The sequence below is a fragment of the Ochotona princeps genome, chromosome 21 (assembly GCF_030435755.1).
Source record: "Ochotona princeps isolate mOchPri1 chromosome 21, mOchPri1.hap1, whole genome shotgun sequence".
Classification (NCBI taxonomy): Eukaryota; Metazoa; Chordata; class Mammalia; order Lagomorpha; family Ochotonidae; genus Ochotona; species Ochotona princeps.
The window spans coordinates 35,171,067-35,196,051 of NC_080852.1; the positions used below are offsets into that span (position 1 = coordinate 35,171,067).

Below are 24,985 nucleotides of genomic sequence, written 5' to 3' on the forward strand. Positions count from 1 at the left end.
TGTGCCTCCAGTGGGGAGTGCTGAATCGCACACGGAGAAGGCGGCCCTTGCTTCAGAGCGGGGTAAGAGACGCTCTTCCATGCTCACTCTCTCTCACACACACATGTCCAGCCTCATTTATAAAAATAGACTATTGTAGGGCTCTTCATTTACATATCTCTAAAAATATGCTCTTCCACTCCTACCCTTTCTTCACGCAGGTTTTGTCAATCCTTATCATAAAACTACGAGATAAAATCTTTTCAAAACAGACTTTTTTAGCAGAAATTAATTTAAAAAAAAAGGTCTATCTTCAAAGCAGCAGCTAGAAACTTCATTTTTGTAATACGTAAATAATACTGTTGTATCAAACTGTGGATTTAAATAGGCTTGATGGTACAGTTTCTTATGGCTTTAAAAAAAAAAAATAACGAAACAGCTTCCTGTGTTACTCAGTGGCTTCTCCGTCCTTCCAGTTCCAAGGAATACAGAGGTCTCCGTCTTGCATGACCGAGTAGAAGTGTGAGACGCACAGGTGCAGCCCGTGCAGGCCAGGCAGCGGCTGGTCCAGCAGCCTCCTGCAGCAGTCCACCATCTGCGCGCTCGAGATGCTGGGCTCCTTGTACAGCCTCTCCAGGGCAAACTTCCTGGTCAAAGCCTCCACCAGCTCACGTTCAACGCTCTTCAGCCTGTCACGTCAGAACACACACACTGCTGTCAGCCAGGGATACCGCTGTCATCTCAGGTCCTGGGGCTGCAGCTCCCCACACAGAGCCCTGGAGATCAGTGGCCCTCACCAGGCCCGCTGAGGGGCTCAGCCGACCTGCTCAGTCAGCCACGCAGCTTCCCAGGAGGGGTTTTCATGTGGTTCGATCTTTGTAGCAGTATTGGGCAAAGGCCATTAGTACCTAATTCCACAAACCCCTGTCCTGCCTCACTAGCAGTGGGCAGCGACTGAAAGAAGCAGAATTCTGGGTGCCACCTCAAGCCAAGCCCTCGGGCACTGCCAATTTTATGAAAACATGTTACTTGAAAAAAATGTATTTTTTTAAAGATTTATTTTTATTGGAAAGGCAGATATACAGAGAGGAGGATAGGCAGAGAGGAAGATCCTCTGTCCGATGGTCCACTTCCCACACCCCCAAATATTTTTAAAAATAGAGCTAGGGTCCGGCGCGATAGCGTAGTGGTTAAGGTACTCGCCTTGCGTGCCCAGGATCCCACATGGACACTGGTTCTTATCCCATCCAGCTCCCTGGATTGGCTCAGTTGCGGCCATTGTGGCCACTTAGGGAATGAACCAGCGGATGGAAGATCCTTCTATCTATCTGTCTGGTCTGTGAATCTGTCTTTCCAATAAACATAAATCTGAAAAAAAAAAGCGAGCGAGCGACAGTGGTTTGACAGTGACATGTCCCCTTCTCTGTCGGAAGCACATATGCAGCGTCTCACGGCCCGCACAGGGCACTGCGCACGGCACCGACTGCCTCGGCGATGCCAACAGCAAAGCAACAGAGACAATTTCCTGCTGTAAGATTTCCTCTCTATTTAATTAAAGCACAGATAAAAGTTTTTCTTAATTATAGGTTTAAAACATTACACGATAGATTATTCATCAAGTACTAACTGATTTTCGTTGTTGCTACTGTTTTTCACCCAGAGAATTTCTTCTGGTATTTCATTTTTCATTCTATGCTTGGCTTGAATTTTGTTATGAACAAATTCTACTCAAATGGAGGCACATGGCAGAGATGCAATTTAGTTTGATAAAACTTAGACTTAAAAAATAGCCACATCAAGTTTTTTTTTATAGGTGGGGAATAAATAAATACAGAATACGTGCAAGTTAGTTTCCTAACTTTAATATAATAATAAAAAAAACTAAGCTATTTATTTGAAAGGTAGAGAAAGAAAGAAGTATCTCCCACCCGTTGGTCAGTGCCTACTTGGCCACAGCAGCCAGGGCTGTGAGCACCATGTGGCCCCCACATGGGGGCAGGGACCCAACTACTTGAGCTATTACAAGACCTCCCACCCCCAGGGCAGGCATTAGCAGAGAGATCAAATTGGTAGCAGAAGTGAGACTTGAACCCAGAAACTCCCGTTTGGAACTGGGTGTCCCTCCTGGTGCCTGAAGGGCTAGGCCCCCAGCCCGCCCCGACGCAGAGTTCAGGTCCCATGCCGGTGAGGCCGGAAAAGCTCGGCTCAACACTCTGACTTCCCAGAGGGCTCGCAGTACTTACTCTTCCTTTCTTTTCATGTTCTCTCTGGCCTGCTGGGCTTTGGTGAGGATGAACCACTGCAGACTGGCTGGGTCGCAGAGTATCGGGATGTTAAAATATCCGAGTTCATGCAGGCTGGGAGCGTATCTGTCACTGAAATGAAACACACGTGAGCATTCACCTGAGAGTGACAGCAAGGTTGACTCAGCACGACTGTGAGCCTCCCACTGCGGCAGCAAGCTCCTTCCTGCAGAGGCCGTGAGAGCCGGCAGACGGAAGGCCTGAGGCGGCCCGCCCGGTGCCTGGTAAACAGCATGCTGTCTGTGTATTTACTGTCAGCGTTTCACGGGTCGACTTGGCCCAGTGAGTGGCAGTCTATCCAGAGCACGTGCCGGGGTTCAGCCCTTTAGCTTTTCGTGTTGGCTTTTCTCCTCACACACTGGTGCAGGCCGGGACATTCCTTCCTGTGGTTTCTATGAGCCACACAGTGACGTGTGGAGCGAGTTCATGCCCATGCACACGCCATGCCCTAGAGGAAGGCAGCCACGCTGCTCACCTGCTGAGGATCATCTGCAGCCCACGGAGGCTACGAGGGTGGAAGGGAACTCTGCTTTTCACTAATCTGTTATAGAACACGTCAAGAATGGAGTAGTATTCCTCGAGTGTCAGCACCGGCTGAAGTTCTTCAATGCAGACGACTTGAATGCCACCTAAAAGGAAGCTTATTTGGTCTTCTAGAAGCATCAGCCGCCTCTGAAGGTCAAAATAGCTTGGCAGTCTTTCAAAGAGCTGTGAGGATAAAAAGAAGGAAAGAAATACCAAGTGTGATGTTATGTAAGTAATTTGATTTTAGCATTCCAACAAATGATATTGAGAATTTTTAACAACAAAAATAAATCATTTTTCTAGGAAGAAAGTTCAAGTTAAAGAAAAAAAGATTTAATGTAATGCTGGGAACAGTGATATCTAACACAGGCCACTGTGACTAATGAACTGGGCAGTAGAATTACAGATGAAATCTGTCCCTGTGTTTCAGGTGGCCCTGAATCCAGAGCACAAAATGTCTGTTGGGGATGCTGGACCCAGAAAGGGTGTTCCCCTGAGGCTTCTGACGGCATTGGGTTGGACCCATCTTTACGAGGCAGGCAGGGGTTAGCACCTGCAGGTGGATGCAGGTGGGATGTTGGTGGGGAGATGCAAAGAGCATAGCCTGCAAGGGAGGCCAGAAGCTGCGTGTGGCTGCGTGTGGCCCGCGTGTGGCTGCATGTGTCTGCATGTGGCTGCGTGTGGCCCGCGTGTGGCATAGGTGCAGAGAAGCAAGGGCATCCATTAGGGCAGTTAGGGGTTCAGCTTTTCTGTGCAATGCTGGGGTCTGCACAACCTTAAAGGGAGCAAACATTCTGCTAAAATAAAAGCAACAGTAACATGACAAACTACATAGGTTATTTACAATCTATTCCTAATATCTGGCAAAAGAAAAAACAGTTTTATCCCTCATTTTTTTCTTGCGTGGACGACTTATGTATATGGGGTGAACATATTTTTATCTGGAGCTAACTGCAGATTCACACACCTCTTGCCCAGTTTCCGCAACAGTAACACTTTGCAAAAGCTACAGTGCTGTGTCACAATCAGGAAGTTGGCGTTGGCACACTCAGATCTCATCAGCCTGCACTCCTGGGCGTGTGTGTTTAACACTTTGCTACTTTATCACACATGGCGACCTGCAGGACACGAGGTGTCCCATCACAGGGTCCCTTGCTACCTGCGCAGAGCCATGCGCAGCTCTGCTCCTGGTCCTCAACCCTCGGCAGCCACCGTGTGTGCCCGCTTCCTACACTGTGGTGCGTTCCAGCTGTTCTGTGAATGCAGTCACGTGGCGGGCATGCTATGAGGCTGGCTCTGGTTACGCGGAGCGACGCCTACGACATCCGTCCAAGCTCTGTCCTCCTCGCTGCTCAGGGGGCTACTGCAGTGTTAAGGCACTGCTGGTGAACCAGTTACACAGGGAAGGACGTTAGGACTGTCTTCTAGCTTTTGGCTGTTATAAACATATTTATGAACTAGATACGCATAATCCTTTAGTGAGAACCTGATTTTCATCTTCCTATTGCTGGGCCACATGGCAAGTGCATGTGGAGTTTTCTGAGACTGTTGGAGTTTGGCGCAAATATTGAAATCTGTATAGACAAGGGGTCTTCAAAAAATTCAAAAGCATGCATATTATGAAGAAGCTACACAGGGATTTCAAAATGATTCTGCATCAAAATAAACTCGTCTTTTAACACCACTTTCCCATGAACATTCTGAAGTACTTGTATTGATGCAGCAACGCTTATCAAAATGATACATACTAACGTCATCTATTTCTCAATAAATTGTTAGAAACAACTAATATAACACAACAGCATGCAGGCTGTGCTTCAGAAAAGACTGTAACATGACCAGAGGGAAACAGCCTTAAAAACCATTCTTCTTGGCCTGGACTTATGGTGGAGTGGGTCAAGCAGCCATGTGCATTCCTGGCTAGGGAACATGGGAGCCCCAGCTGTTTGACTTCCAAGCCAGGTCCCTGCACATACACTTGGGAAGGCAGAGGAGGATGGTCTGAGAGCTTGGGCTCCTGCTGCTCACATGGAGACCGGGATGGAGTTTTTCGACTCCAGGTGTTTTATCCTGGCTCAGCGCTAGCCCCAACCCAACCAGTAACTAATGGGAGAGTGAATTAGCGGATGGAAGATTCTCTCTTCCCATCTCTCCACATCACTCTGCCTTTCCAATAAATAAAAATAAATATTTAAAGATTTCTTTATTTTTATTCGGAAGGCAAATTCACAGACAGAAGGAGAGACAGAAAAATCTTCCATCTGCCGCTTCATTGCCCAAGGGGCTGCAACAGCCAGGGCTGAGCCGATCTGAAGCCAGGAGTTTCTTCTGGGTATCCCACATGGTGCAGGATCCTAAGGCTTTGGGCCATCCTTGGTTGCTTTCCCAAGCCACAAGCAGGAAGCTGGATGGGAAGTGGAACAGCCGGGATATGGATTGGGGCCCATATGGGATCCTGGTGAATGAAGGGGAGGATTTAGCTACTGAATCACACAGGGCCTGTTAAATTAAAAAAAAAAAATCTTAAAAAATTCAATCTTTTCTCTTAACTATTTTCACTTAAGCATCTTATGTGAAAACAGTGGGAGCCATAATTTAACTTTTAGTTCACTGTTCATATCAGCACTCGGGAATGCAAGTACGGGGCAGTAAAGGAGAGAAGTCCCGCCTGTTGGCTCACCTTCGTCCAGTGGTGGTGGACATCCATCGTTCCTAGCATCACATGGCCCACGGCGCTCATGCCGGAGCGGTCAGTGAATATGATGGTGCACCCTGATGACAAAACACAAGCCCTTTGGTCATTGCAAAGGTGCTTCACCCTCTAGCTCAGTTACTTACACTCAGTGAATCAACTCAGGGTTAGGGCTAGTGGGAGCCTGGTGCTGCGGTGTTATTTAAAGAAAAAGTGTTCCACTCAGCTATGATAATATTCACCTGTTTTTCCACTATAGCTTACATAGCAGCCAAGTGATACTGTCAAAGAAAGTGCAAAACTCTTACCTTTCGCTTTTTTGAGTGTTTCCAAATTCTGCTGTGCCAGGCGGCCCAGACTGTGCAGTTGGCCACAGCGATGGGCAATGCCCCAGCTCCTCTGCCACCTGGGCCAACAGAGCACAGAGCTTGTCAGTGACCATGACTGGCACCCTGCGGGCCCACCCCACCTGCCTGGCTCTAGGCAGCCTTCATCAAGCTGTACACAGCCTGTGTTAACACAGCTTAGGTTCCACACCAGCCGACTTTACCAAAACAGAAACATGACTCAGTGGAAATGAACTGTTCACTAGAGGGTGAAGTTATATACAGGGCAACTTCAAAATGTTTGAAGAAAAAGGGAATGAAAAGTTTATTTTGGTAAAACCCATGCATATTTTTTTTTTAAACCCATGCAATTTTCTCATGATACACATTTTTCATGTAATTTCTGAAGATGCCTTATATATTACATTTAAAAATACAAAGATTTAAAATAAGAAGAAACACTCTATTATCTCTATTTTTTTTATTGTTGTTTCTATTTTAATAGGAGGAGGAGGACTGGCCCTGGCTTTTTCAGGCATTTGGAGAGTGAACCAGTGGGTGGACAAACTCTCTTCTATTTCTTCCTGTTTTTCTACCTTTTAAATAAAATAGTATATATATATATATATATATATATATATATATAAATATATATATATATATAAATATATATATATATATATAAAAACAATTGAAGATGAAATGGGAAAAACTTTGAAGACATCTTTTTCTCCTTCACACTAGATACTGAGGACACTTTGTTTCAGATTTGTTTTGCAGTTTGGCATTCCAGTTAGAAGTATCCAATTCTTGGGCTGGCACAATGGCTCAACTGGCTAATTCCCCAATTTGTAGTGCAGCATCCCATATGGGTGCCAGTCTGTGTCCTGGCTGCTCTATTTCCCATCTAGCTCTCTGCTTATATGGCCTTGGAAATCACTGGAGAATGGTTCAAGTGCTTGGGACCCTGAACCCACATGGGAGGCCAGGAAGAAGCTCCTGGTTCCTGGTTGTGGGTCGGCTCAGCTCTGGCCACTGCAACCACCTGGGGAGTGAACCAGTGAATGGAAGATCTTTTTCTGTCTCTCTTCTCTGCAAATCGGCCTTTTCAGTAAGAATAAACAAATCTTAAAAAAAAAAAAAAAAAAAAGAGAGTTCATAAAAGAACATTTGAGTCTTTTTGCCAACATGTCATCTGCCCATGTTACATGCTAACAGTAAATCGCGGTGACAGACTGCAAGCTGGCACTGCTGTGACGTCACAGAGCACTGCTGTGGAATGCACACCTCCCCAGTCCCTAGTGGCATCCAGAAGCCCATGTCTGAGTCCAGACTCTGCAATATCCTGGCTCCATGGCGGGGAACAAGCTGACCCCAGCCTTTTGGGGCTGCCACTGTTACCCCTGTACCCTTGTTGCTTCCCGGCAGGGCACAGCTAATGAGCTGACATGTATGACAGAACAAGGCATCCAAACAGGCTCTCTGCACTGTGTCCTCCAAACAGTGCTTCAAAGGCCCATGTCTTGATCAAAAGAAAACCATTTCTTTAAAAAAAAAAACTTCCATTAAACCACAACTGAGAAACTACACTACAATTTTTGGAATTTTTTTAAAGACTTATTTATTTTTATTTGAAAGGCAGATTTTACAGAGTGAGGAGAGACAGAAATCTTCATCTGCTGGTTCACTCCTCAGATGGCTGCAATGGCCAGAGCTGGGCTGGTCTGAAGCAGGAGCAGAGTTTATTTTGGGTGTTCATGCAGGCCCAAGCATGTGCGCCGTCTCCTGCTGCTCGCCCAGGTGCTCTAGCAGGGAGCTGGACTACAAGTGCAGCAGCCAGGCTCAAACCAAAGCCCAGAGGGGATGCTGGCATTCCAGGTGGCAGTTTAACCCACTGTGCTATAACACCAGCTCTAATTTCCAAATTGTTAAACAAGAAGTTAATAAGTTTGTTTTTGTGTTTGATTTTTTACTTAGAGGAACGCTGGATTACATCCATGAAAGAGAAGAGAAGAATATTTAGTTATCAGAAGAGATAAAGAGACAGTATATCTCTTGGTCTGTAACTTCGGTGCCCTCTGCCACAGTACCTGATATCGGAGAGTTGTAACTGGTGAGAGAGTTCCTCTTTGAGACGAGCCAGTTCTTTCCTTAGAGGCAAACTATTCTTCAGCTTTTTAACCGCATATTTGCCATTGTTATCTAACCAGGACCTGGAAAGGAAAAATGTAGATGGACACTGTGCAAAGACCAGTGACAGTGTAAACATTTCTACCTACACCAGGCGCAGGCAGTGCCTTCAAGCATCCCTGGTGTCGTGGTTTCAATCATAAGCTTCTGGGCCCGTCTGCCGTTCTAGACAAACACCCCACAACTGGCTGCTGGGACAACAGCCAGCCCCAGTCCAATCCCACCCCAAGGACGACAACTTCTTCCCCATACTAACACCATCGCTGTCATTAGCTTTTCAGAGGTGGGCTAATTTAAGACAACTGATAGAGCCTTCAAACCGTTTCATGTTTGTTGCCACTCTCAGTAGGTTCATGGAGGTTAGAACCCATAATAATTATACAGCAACTGTTAGGTGCCAAGGTATAAAAAGTGACCTTAAAAGATTCCCCTGGGGGACTGGAGACAAGGAAGGGCAACACAGCTGGTGAAGAAACAAGACAGATTATTCTGTGGGATTCTGGCTGGGGAGACTCCGGCCTCTCCCTCTGTTTTACTCTTGTATGTAAAGTTTACTTCCCAACTCCCCCGTTGGTCAGACCCTGTCAGGACACTCATTCCTTTCCATCCAACCACGTGACCAGATCCTATGTCTACAACTATGGAGTAACAGACTCTGCTGGAGGATGCTAACACTGCATTTCTCAAAATATTTGTTTCAATAGTCTTACTAGAAAAAAAAAAAACTACAAGATGAAGCTTTAAGGATTGCGAAGTGACAGCTCTCGGTGAAGAGCCAAGAGGCAGCCATGTGGCCCTCTAGCCTGCAGCTCTGCCCCTGGAAACCTCCTGACCTGCGCTGTGGTCACCACGACTCGAGGTGTGCTGGCCACTGTCAGGAGGCCTGGAGACGTATGCGTCACTGCAGGAGCAGGCGGGATGGAACCACCGAGTGACTGGGGCTGTGAGGCGATTGTGAGGAGAGATAACAAGTCAAGCATTTGTTGAGCCTGTCCTGGTAACTGTCAAGATGACAGCCTGAGAGGGAACGGGTGAGGAGGGTGAAGCTGCTACTTAGAGGCCAGCGTCCTGCACTGGGGAGGTGCTTCAGGTCCTGGCGCCTCTGCTTCCAGGTCACTGTCCTGCACCTGGAAAGGCAGCAATCCTGGCCCAAGTACTGGGGTTCCTCCCACCAAAGAGGGAGATTTGGATGCAATTCCCAGCTTGTGGCTTAATCCAGGCTCAACCTGGACTCGACTTTGCATCTGGGGAGTAAACCAGCTGATGGAAGATCTCTCTCCTGTCTTTTCCAATCACTTTGCTTTTAAAGTAAATAAATATATATGTTTTATATATACACACACATATAAATGAGAATGTAAATTTAGAGCAGCATATCTTGAAGTAAATCAAGAAATCAAGACTAAAAAAACCCCTGCTAAACAGAAGTTCTTTTAAGAGATAAATGTATCCTTGTTGAAGCCAGCCGACATCTTTAAGTAAATGCTAATGAAACGAACAGAGGCATTCTAAGAAAGAAATGGCTTCTACATTCAGTACTGAGTCATGTTTATTGATCCCACCTGTATTAAGCTACTTTCTACTTCCAGAGTAAACCCTGAGTTCTCCTAACTGAGCCTCCAGTGTATTACAGTCGTGTTCATCCCACAGGTGTTTAATTCAGGTCAATAATGAATCTAGGAGGAAGATTAATCAACACGGATGATTAAAACAAGTTCCCTATTCATCGGAACTCTCTAGTATAATATAATAAAGTGCAAGAAAGTCTTGTTAAAGACTTGGGAATTCATTGGGTGAACTACATACAAATAAATAAATCACAAATACTCAGCTGAGAGAAGGGACCTGGCTAGACAGCACTTAGCTTTGCTGAACTGGCCTCTCCTACCGTCTGTGACTTTGCTAGCTGGCCAGCTCTTACTTCTGAGTCCACAGAACAAACTTTGCACCACAGCTACACATTCAGCTCCAGATCCAAACTGTGCCTTATAGAATGTTCCGCTGAGCCACAGACTAGAGGATTCTCCGCTCTTAAAGGCTTGATTCTTAAGTCCCTTAGCTTGAACAAAGGTCTGGCAACTTTCCATTTTTCTTCTCTGCCTGGACTTTCTGTCTGTAACCTCCAGGCCATGTGCTCCCAGGCCCAGCGGCTGGAATACCATGAGTGATGCTGGGTTCCAGCAGGTGTGAGGCTCAGCACAGCGTTCAGACTACGCTCACCACAGTCTAGTTCAGTGCCTGCTGGAGCCTCCGCACAGCTGACACTCGAGCATCTCCGCCTCCCTAAACCACAACCTAAATTTATCCACTTCTTCCCCGTTGTCATTATTGTTCACCTGTACTCTTAACTTCTTACACCGACTCATTACTTCTGGTCTCTTGAAAACTCTCCCAAACCTGTCTTTGTTTTGGTGTGTCAACTCACAGTGGACTGTTAAGTCCTCGGACTCAGGGTGAGGTTGGGGATGTGCATGTCAGCTGTGCACACAGAATGGCACCCCAGACGGGCTGTCACACACACTACAACCTGCACCTTTCCAGGCTATCTGTGCTGACTGGGCCCTACCCGGGCAACAAGCAGAGGAATGCCTGAGTTACCGCAGAGAATCCACACAGCAAATAGGATGCTGGGGGATGATTAAGGGACATTTACTATGCTAGTATCACAGAATCATCTGGTAAGTAAGTCACTGAGCTTTTTAGATGCAACTGAAGGGGCACAGTGTGACTGCCTATTTATAAAGAGCAACAATGACTCAAAAAGCATGAATGGTGGCTTCACCAAAATGGCATGCCAGGCAATAAAGAAACGCTTTACATGTGATTTCTAAGATATAACGGAATCATTATTTTTCAGGAATCTCTTCCAGATGGTGTTATGATGGCATCTCTATGATTTTTCTTTATGCACAATTATACTAAATTACTATATAGCTGTACCAAAAAAAGGGGAAATCCCTAACATGTAAAAAAATTTTAAATTATTTTTTTAAAGTAGCATTTTAAAACCTTAAAACGATCTCTCTTGCCTGTTTTGAAAAGGTGGTTGGAAGTATTCTGGCAACTTGAAGTAACAGACATGAACCCATTTTCTCCCTAAAGGTCACTGGATTAGCTATGCAGATAAGAGACATGCTGGAAAGTCAGACTTTCGTTTTAAACAAGAACCACACAGCTGGTTTTGTCACATACGTTAGGGTTGTTTCCACTCTCGAGGCTTGCTCGAGGTCTTCCTCGGGGTCCTTGAATCCAGTGAAGGAGTAGTAGGACTTGTCCCACTTGATGGGCCTGTCAGGTGTCCTCTTGGCTTCTTTGAGAGGCTGGGAGCGCACATTAGTGTTCAAGCTTTGGACATGTTCAACAGATAAACTGCAGGAGTTGAGAATATACAATACTGTGCTTAGCAGATCTCTGGTGTGCAAAGTAAATTTGACTGCTCGAAATCCTAGAGAATATAATTCCCCCAAACAATTAATACAGATGATCACTCACCTTACCTTACACACATTTTTCATACATCGATTAAATCAAAATATTCACAACATTCCATCACTGACTGAAATTCAGTGGAGAACTACTTTTCTTTTTAAAATGATACTGTGTGATTTCTACCTTCCTTAATTCCTTCTCTGTCATCAACCTGTCCCAGCCTGGCATCAGGGACCAAACCCATCCCAGCTCAGGGGGGTTCAGAGGATTTTCAGTCCTGCCCGTAAGTGTGGTCTCGGAGAGACGGGAACAAGTGTCCAGCAAAGACAGCGTTCAGGCACACACTCAGAGCGAGAGAGCGAGGCGGAGGAGCGACTGTGCCTGCACTGTGATGGGGGTCAGATGTGACAGCTGCGCCACCTGACCGCAGAGGTCACAGACACCCATCTTCAACTTCCTCTCATTACAAGAGATCTTCCTCACAGATGCCCACTAACCAGCTAGCAATCCAGGAATCATTTCGGAATGCTTAAAAATTCCTTTTGAAATTTAGTGCTTCATAATCGGATTTTGATGTTGGGTTACATTTTATCATCTCAATGAAGTCACTGATAAGAAACCTGCTGGTTTGGTTTGGTTTGGTTTGGTTTTTCCCCTTTAAGTGGTATTAGGCAAGATTCTTTTAAATCAATATTCTCACTAACAGTGAGAATTGACATCAAACCAAATATCTCCTTTACAATATGGACTTTTTTTTCTTTTTGAAAAGTAATTCTAATTAGCTCTGAAAAGTATATATGCATTATGTAAGTACATGCTTATTGTCAAATTACAGACAAATAATAACATATAGTGTGTATATATATATATATATATATGTATATGTATTACTTTGTAATGTTAAGCTTTTACCAGATACAACCACTACTAACAGGTACATATGCTTTCAGATCTGCACTAACACAGTAGTGACTAGGCATAAGTGACCATTTCAAATCGAATTTCTTAAAGTTAAAAAGAATCTCAAGTTCAGTTCCTTGGACTTCCTGGCCACATGTCACATGGCCCATAGCCCCCTGGAGTTAGTGCTGCTGTGCTGGATGGTAGTGACAGGGGATATATCTTCACTGCAGAAAGTTGTCCTGGGCAGCACTGGTGAAGACCTATGCTGTGTGTTCTACATATAACATATACACATTCACTGTCACACACCTGATCTGTTTGAACAGGTTGTTTTAACTTGATTTTGTATAGATTTTGAATGAGTTATTTGGAACTCAACATTGATGACCTTCAACATTGGATGGGTAAATTCACCTTATTCTTTTTAGCAGCTACTGTCTAGTCCACGTGACAACTATAGTATTATTTATTCAACATTTCCAATGGTGTTGGGTATATAAGCTATTTTCAGGTTTTCCTCATCCCACACAGGGGTGAGATTTTTTTTTTTTTTTGTCTTTGATGGTAGTACAACTTAAAGCCCATTTTGTTTTGCAAAAAGACTTAAGTGATTTTTAAAAAGATGTATTTACTGGGCGGAAAATAAGAGCAAAAAGGAGGCAGAAAGAAAGGGAAGGGGAAAGAGATAGAAAGAAATCTTCTATTGGTCCACTTCCCAAGTGGTCACCAAAACCAGGACTGGGCCAAGCTAAATTCTGGAGCCAGAAACTCCATCTGTGTGTGTGTAACATGCATGACAGGGCCCCAAGAACCTGGGCCATTTTCTATTGCCCTCCTGGAAAGGACTCAACCCAGCACATCAATGTGGATGCTGACATTGCAAACAATGGTTTAAATCTGCTATGTGACAACACTGCCCCCACTTAGTTTATTGATTAACCATTAATGTAATACAAATGTGGCTCTACATTGAAGGATGTCCTCGTTCTTATATATATTTGAAAGATGAGAGAGAGCCGGTGAGCTAGCTCCCACCTGTGATTCACTTCAAAAGCCTGCAATGGCCACTGCTGGGTGGAGGTTGAGCCTAGAAGTGGGAATTCAGGTCCCCCACATAAGTGGCAAAGAACTCAATTCCCTGAGCTATCATTCCTGTCTCCCAGGGACTGCCCCAGCAGAGAGCCGCAGTCAGGGGCTGGAACCAGGGGTTGAACTCCGGTGCTCAGCTGTGCGCTGCAGGGGTCTGAACTACCGAAATATATACGTGCTGCCTGCACGTAATCTTCAATGGTTCCTTAAGAGACCTTCTGAAAGCAGGAATTCTGTGGAATAGCAGAGACAACTTTTAACTGCATTCTAGAAAGTTTACCAGAATTTACACCCCCACCAACAACGAATAAAAATATACGCTCACTAATGTTTTATCAATTTAAAAAATCAACTCATGAAAAACAGTACCTGATTATTCCAGATTGCATTGTAATACTGAGGCTAACACACTTGGTGGCTACTTATTTTCTGGTTTCTGCTCTTTGCTTTCATTTATTTTCATCTAACAGAGATTATACTTTCTTTCTGGTTTTTAAGAACTTATCATATGTTAACATCATCTTCATGTCATACATGTTGCATGTTCCCTGCCATTTGTAATTTCATTTAAAAATTTATTTTTTTATTTTTATTTGGAAGGTAATGTTACAGAGAGAAAGAGAGAGATCTTCTATCTGCTGGTTCACTCGTCTAATGGCTGCAATGGCCACAGCTGGCTGGGTCCAAAGCCAGTAGTCTGGAACTTCTTCCAGGTCTTCCACGTGAGTACAGAGGACCAAAGCTGTCCTCTGCTGCCTTCCCAAGCATGTTAGCAGGGATCTGGATTGGAAGTGGGGCAACTGGATTTCAACCAGTGTCCATATAGGATGCTGGTGCTGAAGACAGGGGCTTACTCCACTATACCATGATGCCGGTGTTGGCCCTTCTAATTTCATTTTTTCTGTGACCTGTTTTTACTTTGTAAGTGGTTTAAAAACTAATTACCAACTAAAATGAGAAGATATTTGTTTTTATTCAGCCAGAGCTGGCTATAGCTATTTGTTTTACTATTAATTCACAAAGAATGCTTACTAAATCCTTGTTTTAAAATATATTCTAAAAATAAAGCTTACTTTCTAAGGATCACCCAAAAGATGTGGAGCTAACAACTTATGCCTTGAATATAAATAGTCCAAAGTTGTTGCTCATCATATTCTGGTAATAAAAAGTCCGGGGAAGGCAGCTGATGGTGGTTGGGCTGTGGCTTGGGATGTCTGCTTCCTCAGAGAGAGGCCTGGGTTTGAGTCCCGGGACCACTCTCCATCCTTGGGGAAAGGGCCTGGGTTTGAGCCCCGGGACCACTCTCCATTCTTGGGGAGAGGGACAACTCTCCATCCTGGCTCCCTGCTAATGCACACCTGGGGAGAGTCCTGGGTAAGCCCCAGAAGGGAGACCTGGGTTGAGCTCTCGGCTCTTCAGCCTGGCCCAACTGTCACAGGCATTTGAAGAGTAGTTTGTGGGAAATCTCTCTCTCTTTCGATTTCTTTAGCTTTTAAATAAATCAATATTTGAAATAATCACAAGCAACTATTTTACTGCCTTCCTGATTATCAGTGAAAGGCTGAGCATTAATGTTGAAGACAAAAACTACAAAACATTTTATAAGTAATACAATGTTAAAGAAACAAAAACGTCAACTTCTTTTGGTCCGTCCACCAACTGAACCTGGGAACTTAGATCCTAATGGCTAAGACTGACAAGTCCTTAACTCCTAATCCTGCCGCTGAGTGCAGGAGCCTGGATCTCCAGGAGTCTGGGCTTAAGCCAGCCAACAATGTGTCTCAGTGACTCCTGAGACTAATGGCTCACACCAGTAATGGTTATTTACTCTGGTGATCCATGGGGCGACAGATGTCTGCGGCCAGATCCCATACACTTCTGTTAGAACTGAGTCATTTAGACCAAGATATCTTAGTACCACTGACAGCATGTTCCTTTACAAAATGGCCACCAGCTGGGTTTTAGTCTCAGAATACTGTTAAGGTTATTTTAATCAAACTCTCAGATGGAGGTAGTTGGGAACACAGCCAAGGAAGGAATCTGCGATATTTAGAAGACCACACGATGAGACGTTAAGTAGTCCTAGGGGAGTTTGGTGGGAAAGAGCGGATTCTGGTAATTTTTAAATCACACTTTTCACCTTCCAGCTGAGACCCTGGAACTGGGGGAGCCTCAAGTGGAGACACTCGGGGTCTTCAGTGTGTGTGACCTTGACAGAGGACTCCAACTCTTTTATTGTAGTAAATGCAGGCCCAGGAGTGCAGGTCTCACAGTTAGTCACTGGCAGAGCTAGAAACAAATCCTATGCTTCAAAAGACCTACCAAATTTTGACTTGTGGGATAGTATGCTAAAAAAAAAAACCAACATAAAAGCCTATAGTGCCATTTCTACTTCTTTTAGCCTGAATTCGCAATAAGCTTTCAGTAAAAATAGATATTTACTCAAGATTCAAAAAGGGATACATACTTAGAGAAATGATAGGCCTTTATGGATCTACACCTAAAATCTATCCTAACATCAGGCACTACTGGATCATGACTAAATCAATAAAGAAGGTACTGGAAAGAACTCTCCATGTTGAGATTCATTAAATCTCAGAGGCAACATGGCTGGAGTCTAAAGATCTTTATTCAAGACAATAGTCTCTATTTATGGTCTTGAGAAAGTCACGGAGCTTCACTAAGTTACAACTGGACACAGAGGCCCATCCTTACGGGGTCCTGGGAAGACTTGCCAGGGAAGGCAAGCAGAGGTTTCTGTCAAGTAAACTGCAGGGGCAGCACTGGGAGCAGTGGCTAGGATGTGGCGTGGGACAAGCACACCCATTTAGGAGGGCCAGCTCGGTCCTGACCGCTCCACTCTGGACCAGGCTTTCTGACCCTGTGCATCCTGGGAGGCAGTGGTGATGGCCTCAGGCTATGCCCCTGCCACCCACCTGCAAGGTCTGGGCAGAGACGTGGGTTCCGTCCTGCCTGTGGCTAGGCCCAGCCCTGGCTGTGGTGGACATTTAGGAAGTGAATCTCTCTTATTCTTCTGCCTTTAAAATAAAATGAAGATAGATAAATAACATTTTAAAAAACACAAATCATAAAAGACACACTTATAACAACACTTTAGTTTTTCAAATAAAAAAGTTTAAACACAACATGGCAGAGCACACAGAGCCTGCAGTAGCATCTAACTTTGGCCAAACTATCAACTAACTGATGTTCTTTTTCTTTGCCCAAAGCTTCAACCCAAAGGTACTCAAGTAGTGTCCAAATTAATAAATACATTTAACACAAAACTTTCAAGGGACACACAGGGAGTAGAACCACATACCAGAAGCACTAAGGGGTTCCTGGCTCTCGGAGAGATTCTGGTCTGTTTCTCTTACGTAAAACATAAGCTGGGTGGGTTTCAAGGACTTGAAGCCTGGTTTCTGGAGGTTTTCCAAGTAGGCACTTAATCTCTTTAGAGAATTTTCATTGACTTCCTGGAATAAAAAAGAAGAGAATTTACACACAGAAAAGAGAAAAGTTATTAGAAGACCTTTTAAACACATTACTGAGAATGTTAAGTAATTCAGTATTATGAAGTGTTGGCATTTGTGGTTCTTTGGTAAAAGAGAAAACTAGATCCACATCTTACAACATGTCACAGGATGAGATCCCTGGGGATGACGTGTGGGTACCCATCGCCTCAGTGCTGGAAGGAACCACCACTAGGTACCCTTATAATCCAATGATGGAGAAAGCATAAGTGATGAAATATCCCAGGGTAACACATGACTGATGAACTCAATTACATAGCTAGGCTTATTATAGCCAATGGCATCCCATCTTTACAGACAGGATACAGTGGCTGCTCCAGTCAGGGGTAGGCATGGCCAAAGTCAGAAGCCAAGAGCTCTTATCTGATCGTGCTGTATGGGTAGCAGAGGCCCAAGGACTTGGGCCATAATCATCTGCCGCCTCCCAGCTACATCAGCAGGAAGCTGGACTGAAAGAGGAGGCAGTAGGCACAGATATCAGGCAGACAGCATGCTGATATGGGATATGGGTGTGTCTGCTGCAGCTAAGCTGCTGCAGCACGGTATCCAGCTCTCCAGGGGTAGTTCAGGAACAGCTCTACAGAAAGGCCTAAATAACTGCTTCTCACTCTCCATTTCTTCTCAAGCACACAGTGTCATTTGAAATGAGAACTGCTTGTTTATTTTTGCCGGCTGAATTTATTATAATGTAATATTCTTGGCCATGAGAGAGACCTGTTACCAAGAGAGGGTCATTTTCACCTAGTAAGACTATTTCTTCGTCATTATTTTGTGATACATGTTTGTGTTTTGTTCAGAAGGACACACAATTAGGACAACCCAGGGACTAACAAACACCAATGGGGCAAAGGAGCAGGGAGCTGGCAGAAACTTCTCAGTAAACTTTGTATTGAGTTTTGAAACTTACCAAATGTTCTGCAAATTTTAAAATTAATACTAAATTTAAGATTAACCCCCCCCCAAAAAAACTGTATATTGTCCTGAGATCCTGGTCAGTGAGCCTGATTCTGCGTCCAGAACAGGACTTGTAAGTGGGATGACAGGAAGCCAGGGAGCCTGCATTTTAGTGAGGGAAGCAAAGAAACAATCAAACAATTGGGAAGTTGGTACAGGGATAGGGAAATGAGAAGAAGGACTGCAGGGGAGAGGGGCAGGAGTAATGGGAAGGAATGAAGAGGGTCTCAATATTACTTATTTATTTAAAAGATTCCATGTGTGGGCTACCAGGTGGGTGCAAAGGCTGGCACACAGGAGGTACCCAGTGTGCCAGGTTGAAAGAGCAAACAAATATGTGGGTTTCCCAGACCAATGAAATTCTAGGCACTCTGTTGAGCCACATTCAGGTTTAAGGATTTGCTAGAAAGATCCATAGAATTTGGAAAATCGTTATACTCATGGTGTGGCTTGGAATAGCAGAAGGATGCAGGCTGAATTCAGCAAGGGCAAGAGGCACCCAGAGACCCCAGGGTAAACTGGGTGCCAGCTTTCCAGATGCCGTTTCGCAGTGGAGACCTGTGAAAACGTGGAGACGGCTTCTGCTCCTTGTGTCCCCAGCAAGGAGGTGGGACAGGATGTGAGAAGATCTACTCATTTTATGGTAGTATCTTTTAATATTTCACATTAGTTCAAAGCATTGTTTATATCGCGGTGACAGAATATTGCAGTTTTACAACTGTACTATACCGTATCAAAGGTTAACGGAACAAGCAGACACAGGGCTAAAAGTCGGAAAATGAGTTGGCGTTTACCCTTTCCCTGGGGTGTTGCCCAAAGAAGTCCGGGTGCACGGCGAAGTAGAACGGCCTGAGGGCGTTGACGGCCTCTGCTCCGGACAGGGCTCTGGAGTACAGGAAGGAGTGTGGGCACATTCTTCTGAGACACAACCTTTTGGAGAGACGTGGTGTGATTACTGGCCGGGGCACACACACACATACACACCCTTGTCCTGTGTATGACAGTGACGCAGGGACAGGCAGGGCAAGTACCACGGAAACAAGGCAGAAACTGGGTGGTTCTGTGACGCACAGCATTTTCAACAGGCAGAACATGCTGCATGGTTTCTAAAATGGGGACTTGGGCTGCTGCTCCTATGAGAAATGGGAAATAACAAAATTGATCCTCAAAGATCTTTGGAATATTAACTGTTCTCAGTGAAAATGATGGCAATTTTCTTCATATTAAAAAAAAAAACCAGTGTCTGACAGCATCTTTTAATTTGTGGAAAATACTGAGAATTATATTTAAAAAGAGATGAGATGTCTTTCAGTTCATTTCCTCATGCAAGCATGCTAAAATTGCGCTTGTTGGGATAACTTGACACTTGTGTTGTTTAATTCTGGCATGATCTGTTCTGAATGTTTAAGAAGCACTATTGTTTTTTATTTATTTATTTATTTTTTGACAATCTTGACATAATTAAGGTAAAAAGGTTCAAGCGCTACAGGAAGATGGGCAAGAAAATTAGTTCCATATTGTTTCCTTAATATATCTGATGTAAAAGGGGATTTTAAGGGAGAAGCCCCACCCAGTCTCCTACCCACTCCAGGTCCCACATGTGGGGCATGCTCTGAGGGACTTGCTCAAGTGGTTTTGATAGTTCTGAATTGCTGCCACTCTCACCACTCCAAGCATGATAAGGTCGTTGAAGAATCCACTGATTGACATAGTCCATCATAGAGTCTCCGTTTGCCCAGTTGTTCACGGCCAACATATAGCTGAGGTGGTTGATTGACTTGTTCTGTCCTCTGTCTTTTGATGGTTAGGGTTCTGAGTCCGGAAGCTCGATTGGGGGGGGGGAATCCCCAAAGAAACTTTGTCTGAGGTGTTCCCAGACCAGATTGTTGTATGTACTAGCAAGCACAGGGCCCGGCACAGTCCACTGCCCGGATCAGCTGTTGGCTGCAATTGCTGGGTTGGTTCTGTTTCCATCCCTGTCTTCCACTGGAACCAATTGGTGTCGCAGTCCAGCCTGGTTCTGCCCAGCACATACAAAGCCCTCACACAAGCCAATGTGGGCTAGTAGGAGCGACCCACAATAACCCCCACCAGGCCCACCCCCTGCCCTGGTTTGCCAGTATGTGTGGCAGACTAGTCCAGCCTGTCCCACATCCGTTTCTGAGGAAGCACTGTTTTTAAGCTTGAACAGAGTCATCTTGACTTTTGACTGTTGTAACAGTTGAGCGTTTCTACTGGACACATAAGGAGTCTCCAAACCTGGCATTTTTATTCTCCTACATCAGGTGTGGGAGACTTTGGCCAAGTCTTCACATTTTTAAAATGGTGCAGATCATAAGAATCACTTCTGGAGATCTCTTCAAGCCAAGGCTTTTCTGGCTACTCGCCTGTGTTTTCTCAGGTGTTTGATCCGCCGTGATGTGGTCAGGACGTTCGCAGGAGCCAGAAGGGCAGAGGAAGCGGCTGACTCAGCATGTCAGTTCACATTCAGAGCTCATCTAGGTGAATGGCAGCGCTGGCTCTGCCAACCACTGTCTGAGTTTCCGATCTGTCTCCAGGCGTGTGACAGGTAAGCGAGCTCTGCTCCTGGCCGCCTGTATTTCACACATCTGGAAAAGTTGCAGGGGCCAATATTTTCCTTCTAAACTCAGCCTGGTCACAGGGCACAGCCTGGTCACAGGGTCAGTCAGTTGGTTCACGGTCACCTTCTTACTTGGGTCACCGTGTAGCCACTTTTCCTGGTGCTGCTAAGTTCAAAACTCAAGTTGGCTCCCCCGCTACATCTGTTTTCTTGCAACTTCTCACTCTCCAGGGCCTGGGAGAAATCTGTCCTTCTTCCATGTTCTCTGTTGGCACCCATGAGCATGGTAATCCTGGACTGCACAGCCCCTCCCTGGTTGGCTCTCCTGTCTCTGTCCCTTGCCATTCCACATGCCCTTTATATCTGAGGACCAATCTACCTGTCCAACTTGACCGCCAATCACAGGTTATAAATATCCCTTTGTTCTACATGATTGCAAAGCCCTAACGCTCCCTCCCTGCCTCTCTCTTCCAAGATCCAAACTGCATTTACTCACTGAACAACTGCACCCTGTGATGTGCCAAGGGCACTGTACCCTCTTCCCTAAGAACCTTCCTTCAGGCGTTCTCATTACAAACAATCTTCTTAACTGTGTGTGCCCTGCATGTCTGCGACATCATATCATACAGAGAACTGTGCTGAGCGGAAACTTGGAACGTGATCTTTTTTTCTTCTGAAGTTTTCCACATGGAACTCTGGGAAAAATCAGGCTGCTTTTCCCAGCTGCTCAGAATGGACTCTGGGAGAACCAGCTGGCTGGTCATACACATTTCCTTATTCCTTTCCTTCCTTTTTTGTTCCTGTTCCCCATCATACTTTAAAATAACATATTGAAAGTCTGAAAAATCACAACATATTGGAATTAACTAAATGCATAACAGGTATTTCTACAATCTTAATTATGGATAGGACCATGAAGCTCACCTCTTCAAAGGTCTCAGGTGGTGAAACATTTCTGAATATGTATGTAGGCCAACTTCCGGGCACCCATTAATTGCTGAAAAGTTAAGCAAATACCACAAGTGAACAAGCTGATTCTGAAATTGCAAACACACTATCATTTATAGTATTACTTCCCCAAATGGAATGCCTGGGTATTAATCTCATAAAATTTGTATAAAAATATATAGGGGAAACCATGAAACTCTAATGAAATAGTCACAGGTCAGAATAAAAGGAGAGGTATTCTATGTTTATGACTAAGAAGACCCAGTACTGCCAAGATGTCAGTCCTGGGCTGGTGGTGTGGCACAGTAGGTAAAGCTGCCATTTGTGGCACCAGCCTTCTATATGGGCATGGATTTCACTCCAGGCTGTTCCACTTCCAACCCAACTCCCTGCCGGGAGCTGCAGAGGATGGCCCAGTGCTTGGGACCCACACCTACATGGAAATATGAAGACATAGCTCTTGGCTTCCGACCTGCCCAACTGTGGCCATGTGGCCATTTGAGGAATGAAGATGTGGATGGGAGAGCTCTTGTCTCTCCCTCTTTCTCTCTCTCTTTCACATCTGTCTTTCAAAATAAATCTTCAAACAAACAAATAAGCAACAACAAAGATGTCAGTTCTTCCCAATTTGATTTTCTTCCCAATCAAATCCCAGCAAATTATTTTGTGGACAGTAACAAACAAGTTTTAAAGTTCATACACAGAGGCAAAAGAACAAGATCAGCCAATTCAATAATGAACACAAGGTTGGAACATTGATCCTACCCAACTTCCAGATTTACCTAAAGTTATCCTAAACCTACCATAATCCAGACAGTAAGATATTGGCAATAATACAGAACTAACAGAATCCAGAAAGAGGCCCGCATACATGTAGTCAATAGATTTCTGAACAAAGGCAATATAATAGAGCAAAGATAAGCTTTCACTCAATGACACCGAACCACTGGTCATCCACATGCAAAATAAATTAAACACCCTTCACAAAAACCAACTGAAAATGGGGTACAGACTTAAATAGCAAACTCATAAAAGATAACAAAGGAGAAAATCTAGAGAGGCATCATCCATGAAATAAGTAACTGATGTTTTCAATATGTGATGGCTACATCTGAGCCAAAGGAATACAATGAAGCATTACTGTCATTGACAACAGAAATGCTATTTTAAAGAAAAACCAAGGCTTAGAGTTTTAAAAACTGCAGTTTCAAACAACAGTGGATACTTGAATTTATTTTCTGGTTGACTGGGATGGCAAGAGCTTCCTGGTTTCTGAATGTGCTTACAGGTATCTATTTAAATCCAAGTCTAAGTCCTGTCTGCTCCACCTGTGGTCCAGCTCGCTGGTGAAGGCCTGGGAAAAGCAGCTGATTTACTGTTTGGGTCACAGCCACCAATACGAGAGACCCATACGAAGCTTTTGACTCCTGCCATCAGCCTGGCCCCGCCCTGGCCGTTGCAGCCATCTGAGGAGTGAACCACTGGATGGAGGGTCTGTCTCGCTTTCTGATTTTATTTTTTTAAGACATTAATTTTTTTGGAAAGGCATACTTACATAGAGAAACAGATACAGAGTGAAAGACTGTCCATCTGCTGGTTCACTCTCCAAGTGGCTGCAACAACCTCAGCTGGGACAATCTGAAGCTAGGAGCCTCTTGCAGGTCTCCCATGTGGATGTAGGGTCCCAAGGCTTTGGGTTGTCTTCTACGGCTTTCCCAGGCCACAAGCAGGGAGCTGGAAGGGAAGTGGAGCAGCTGGGAATACCAACCAGCCTCTATGGGATTCCCAGTGCAAGCAAGGTGAGGACTTCAGCCCTAGGGTACCAGGCGGGGCCTCTCTTTCTGATTTGCAAATAAATAAATAAATACATTGAAAAAGAAAGAGAGAAATACATAAATTAATTAATTAGTATTTGGAAATGTGGAAAAGACCTCAGGCCTGCTACCAAGTAACTGGGCAGGTGGTCATCCCAGGTTGACGCACTCACTCATCAGAACACCTTCAGATTGCAGCTCAAAGCACCGGCAAGCGAACCCCATCAGCCCCAGCCCTTCAAGAGCTGACGGTCCAGCGGAGAGGGAAGGAGAAGCAGAAATAGAGACAGGGCGGATTACTACAAATGATGGAGGATATGCAAGGACACAGACGCACAGGTGCATGATGGGAAACTCCCAGATGGCACACCTGGAATGGGGGGATGGCAGGCGGAGGGCACAATTCACAACTCACTGGAAATAACTCCATATACCACACCAGCTTCTGCCTCAGAAGACAAAACATTTCACCTGCAACTCAATGCTAAAAGTTTGAGGCATTTTTTCTTCTGTACAGTTTGCAACCAAATTGGGACAGCCATTGGACAACAGGGAGAAACTGGAACAACGGGGACTCTATTACGAGAAAAGCCGGCTTGTTTGGCTTCAGTTACTGGCCAGACAGACACGGCCACCAACAGCTCGTGCCAAGCAGAAGGGTCAGGGCCTGAGCTCTGGCCACTTGGCAGAGTTGGTGGAAGGCTTAGCCTCACTAGCTCTAATCACTCTCACAGGGGGGTTTTGAAGGGTCTACTCCGCCCACGAGGGCTCAGGGCAGGCAACTTTTCCTTCTTTTGTAATCTTTCGTACTTCTCAGGCTCGGAAAAAGGGCAGGACCTGCGAAGGAGGCCCATCAGCGCAAACGATGTCGCTTCCTTTTCTGACTCTGAGACCGAAATCCTAACAGGTTTCAGGAAAAAAACGATAAGTTCCCTAGTCGTCGCTTGGGTTTCACTCCGCAGTGAGTTAACAACAGATGCCACGCAGACACCCAGGCTGCGGGCACACGGCCTCCGCTCTCATGCCGACCCTCTTCCCGCCCTCCCCTCCCGCTTCGGACCGGGTCAGCGGGGCGTCCAGCCAGTTCCGCCGCCCACGCTGCCCGGGCTGCCCCTCGGCTGCTCCGGCTGCCCCGGCTGCCCAGGCCGCCCCGACCGCCCCCGCTGGGCAGAGCAGGCGCGTGCGCACCGGGGACCCCCTGCTGCACCTGCCGGCGCCCACCGGCCCCGGGACCCCGCACGGAGCTCGCCCGAGGGCAGCTCGGACAAGGGGCGGGCCGCAGGTCGCGCGCTCATTGGTCGGCGCGTGCCCGGCCTCTCCCCAGGGCGCCTGCGCGCGGGCCGAGGCGCGGGTTCAACCGCCCGCGACACCTGGCCCCACGCAGACGTCGGCGCCCCCTGCGCCCCCATCCCCCTGCCTCCTCCACCCTCTGACCTGCCGCCCGGAGAGGCTCCGTGCGAGGCTTTCGGAAGCGCGAAGGAGCGCTCCGAGACACGCGCAAAGACGAGTTGGTGGGGAGGCCTGGCCCGAGGGTCGCCGGGACGGTCGGGGACGCAGGACGACAGAGCAGGCGCCGGAGCCTGGCGGACGTGCGCATGCGCCGTCCCCGGCCAGCCCCCAGCCCCCAGCCCCCGGCCCGGGAGGGGGCAAGGCCGCGGCGTTCTCGAAGCCCGGGCCCCGGGGCCCCTGTGGCCTGCCGCGTGTGGCCGCCCGCAGGCC

General features: G+C 45.9%; 1 protein-coding gene across 4 annotated transcripts; it reads right to left on the bottom strand.

Annotated features, from left to right (window-relative positions):
* TCAIM (T cell activation inhibitor, mitochondrial) lies at positions 1-24,956 on the bottom strand. 4 transcript variants are annotated; one of them, XM_058679038.1, is made up of 11 exons: positions 24,701-24,956; positions 21,429-21,501; positions 18,718-18,853; positions 16,759-16,912; positions 11,208-11,460; positions 7,916-8,038; positions 5,808-5,905; positions 5,488-5,579; positions 2,758-2,990; positions 2,223-2,354; positions 1-668 (listed from the first exon to the last, which is right to left on the bottom strand). In XM_058679038.1, exons 1-11 carry the CDS (start codon positions 24,861-24,863, stop codon positions 428-430), a joined length of 1,698 nt encoding a protein of 565 aa, XP_058535021.1. In that variant the 5' UTR covers positions 24,864-24,956; the 3' UTR covers positions 1-427. The 4 variants fall into 4 exon arrangements, with proteins under 4 accessions (XP_058535021.1, XP_058535023.1, XP_058535022.1 ...); XM_058679040.1 differs by lacking the exon at positions 24,701-24,956 and adding an exon at positions 23,637-24,075; XM_058679039.1 differs by lacking the exon at positions 24,701-24,956 and adding an exon at positions 23,008-23,105.
* Positions 24,957-24,985: the final 29 nt, after the last annotated feature.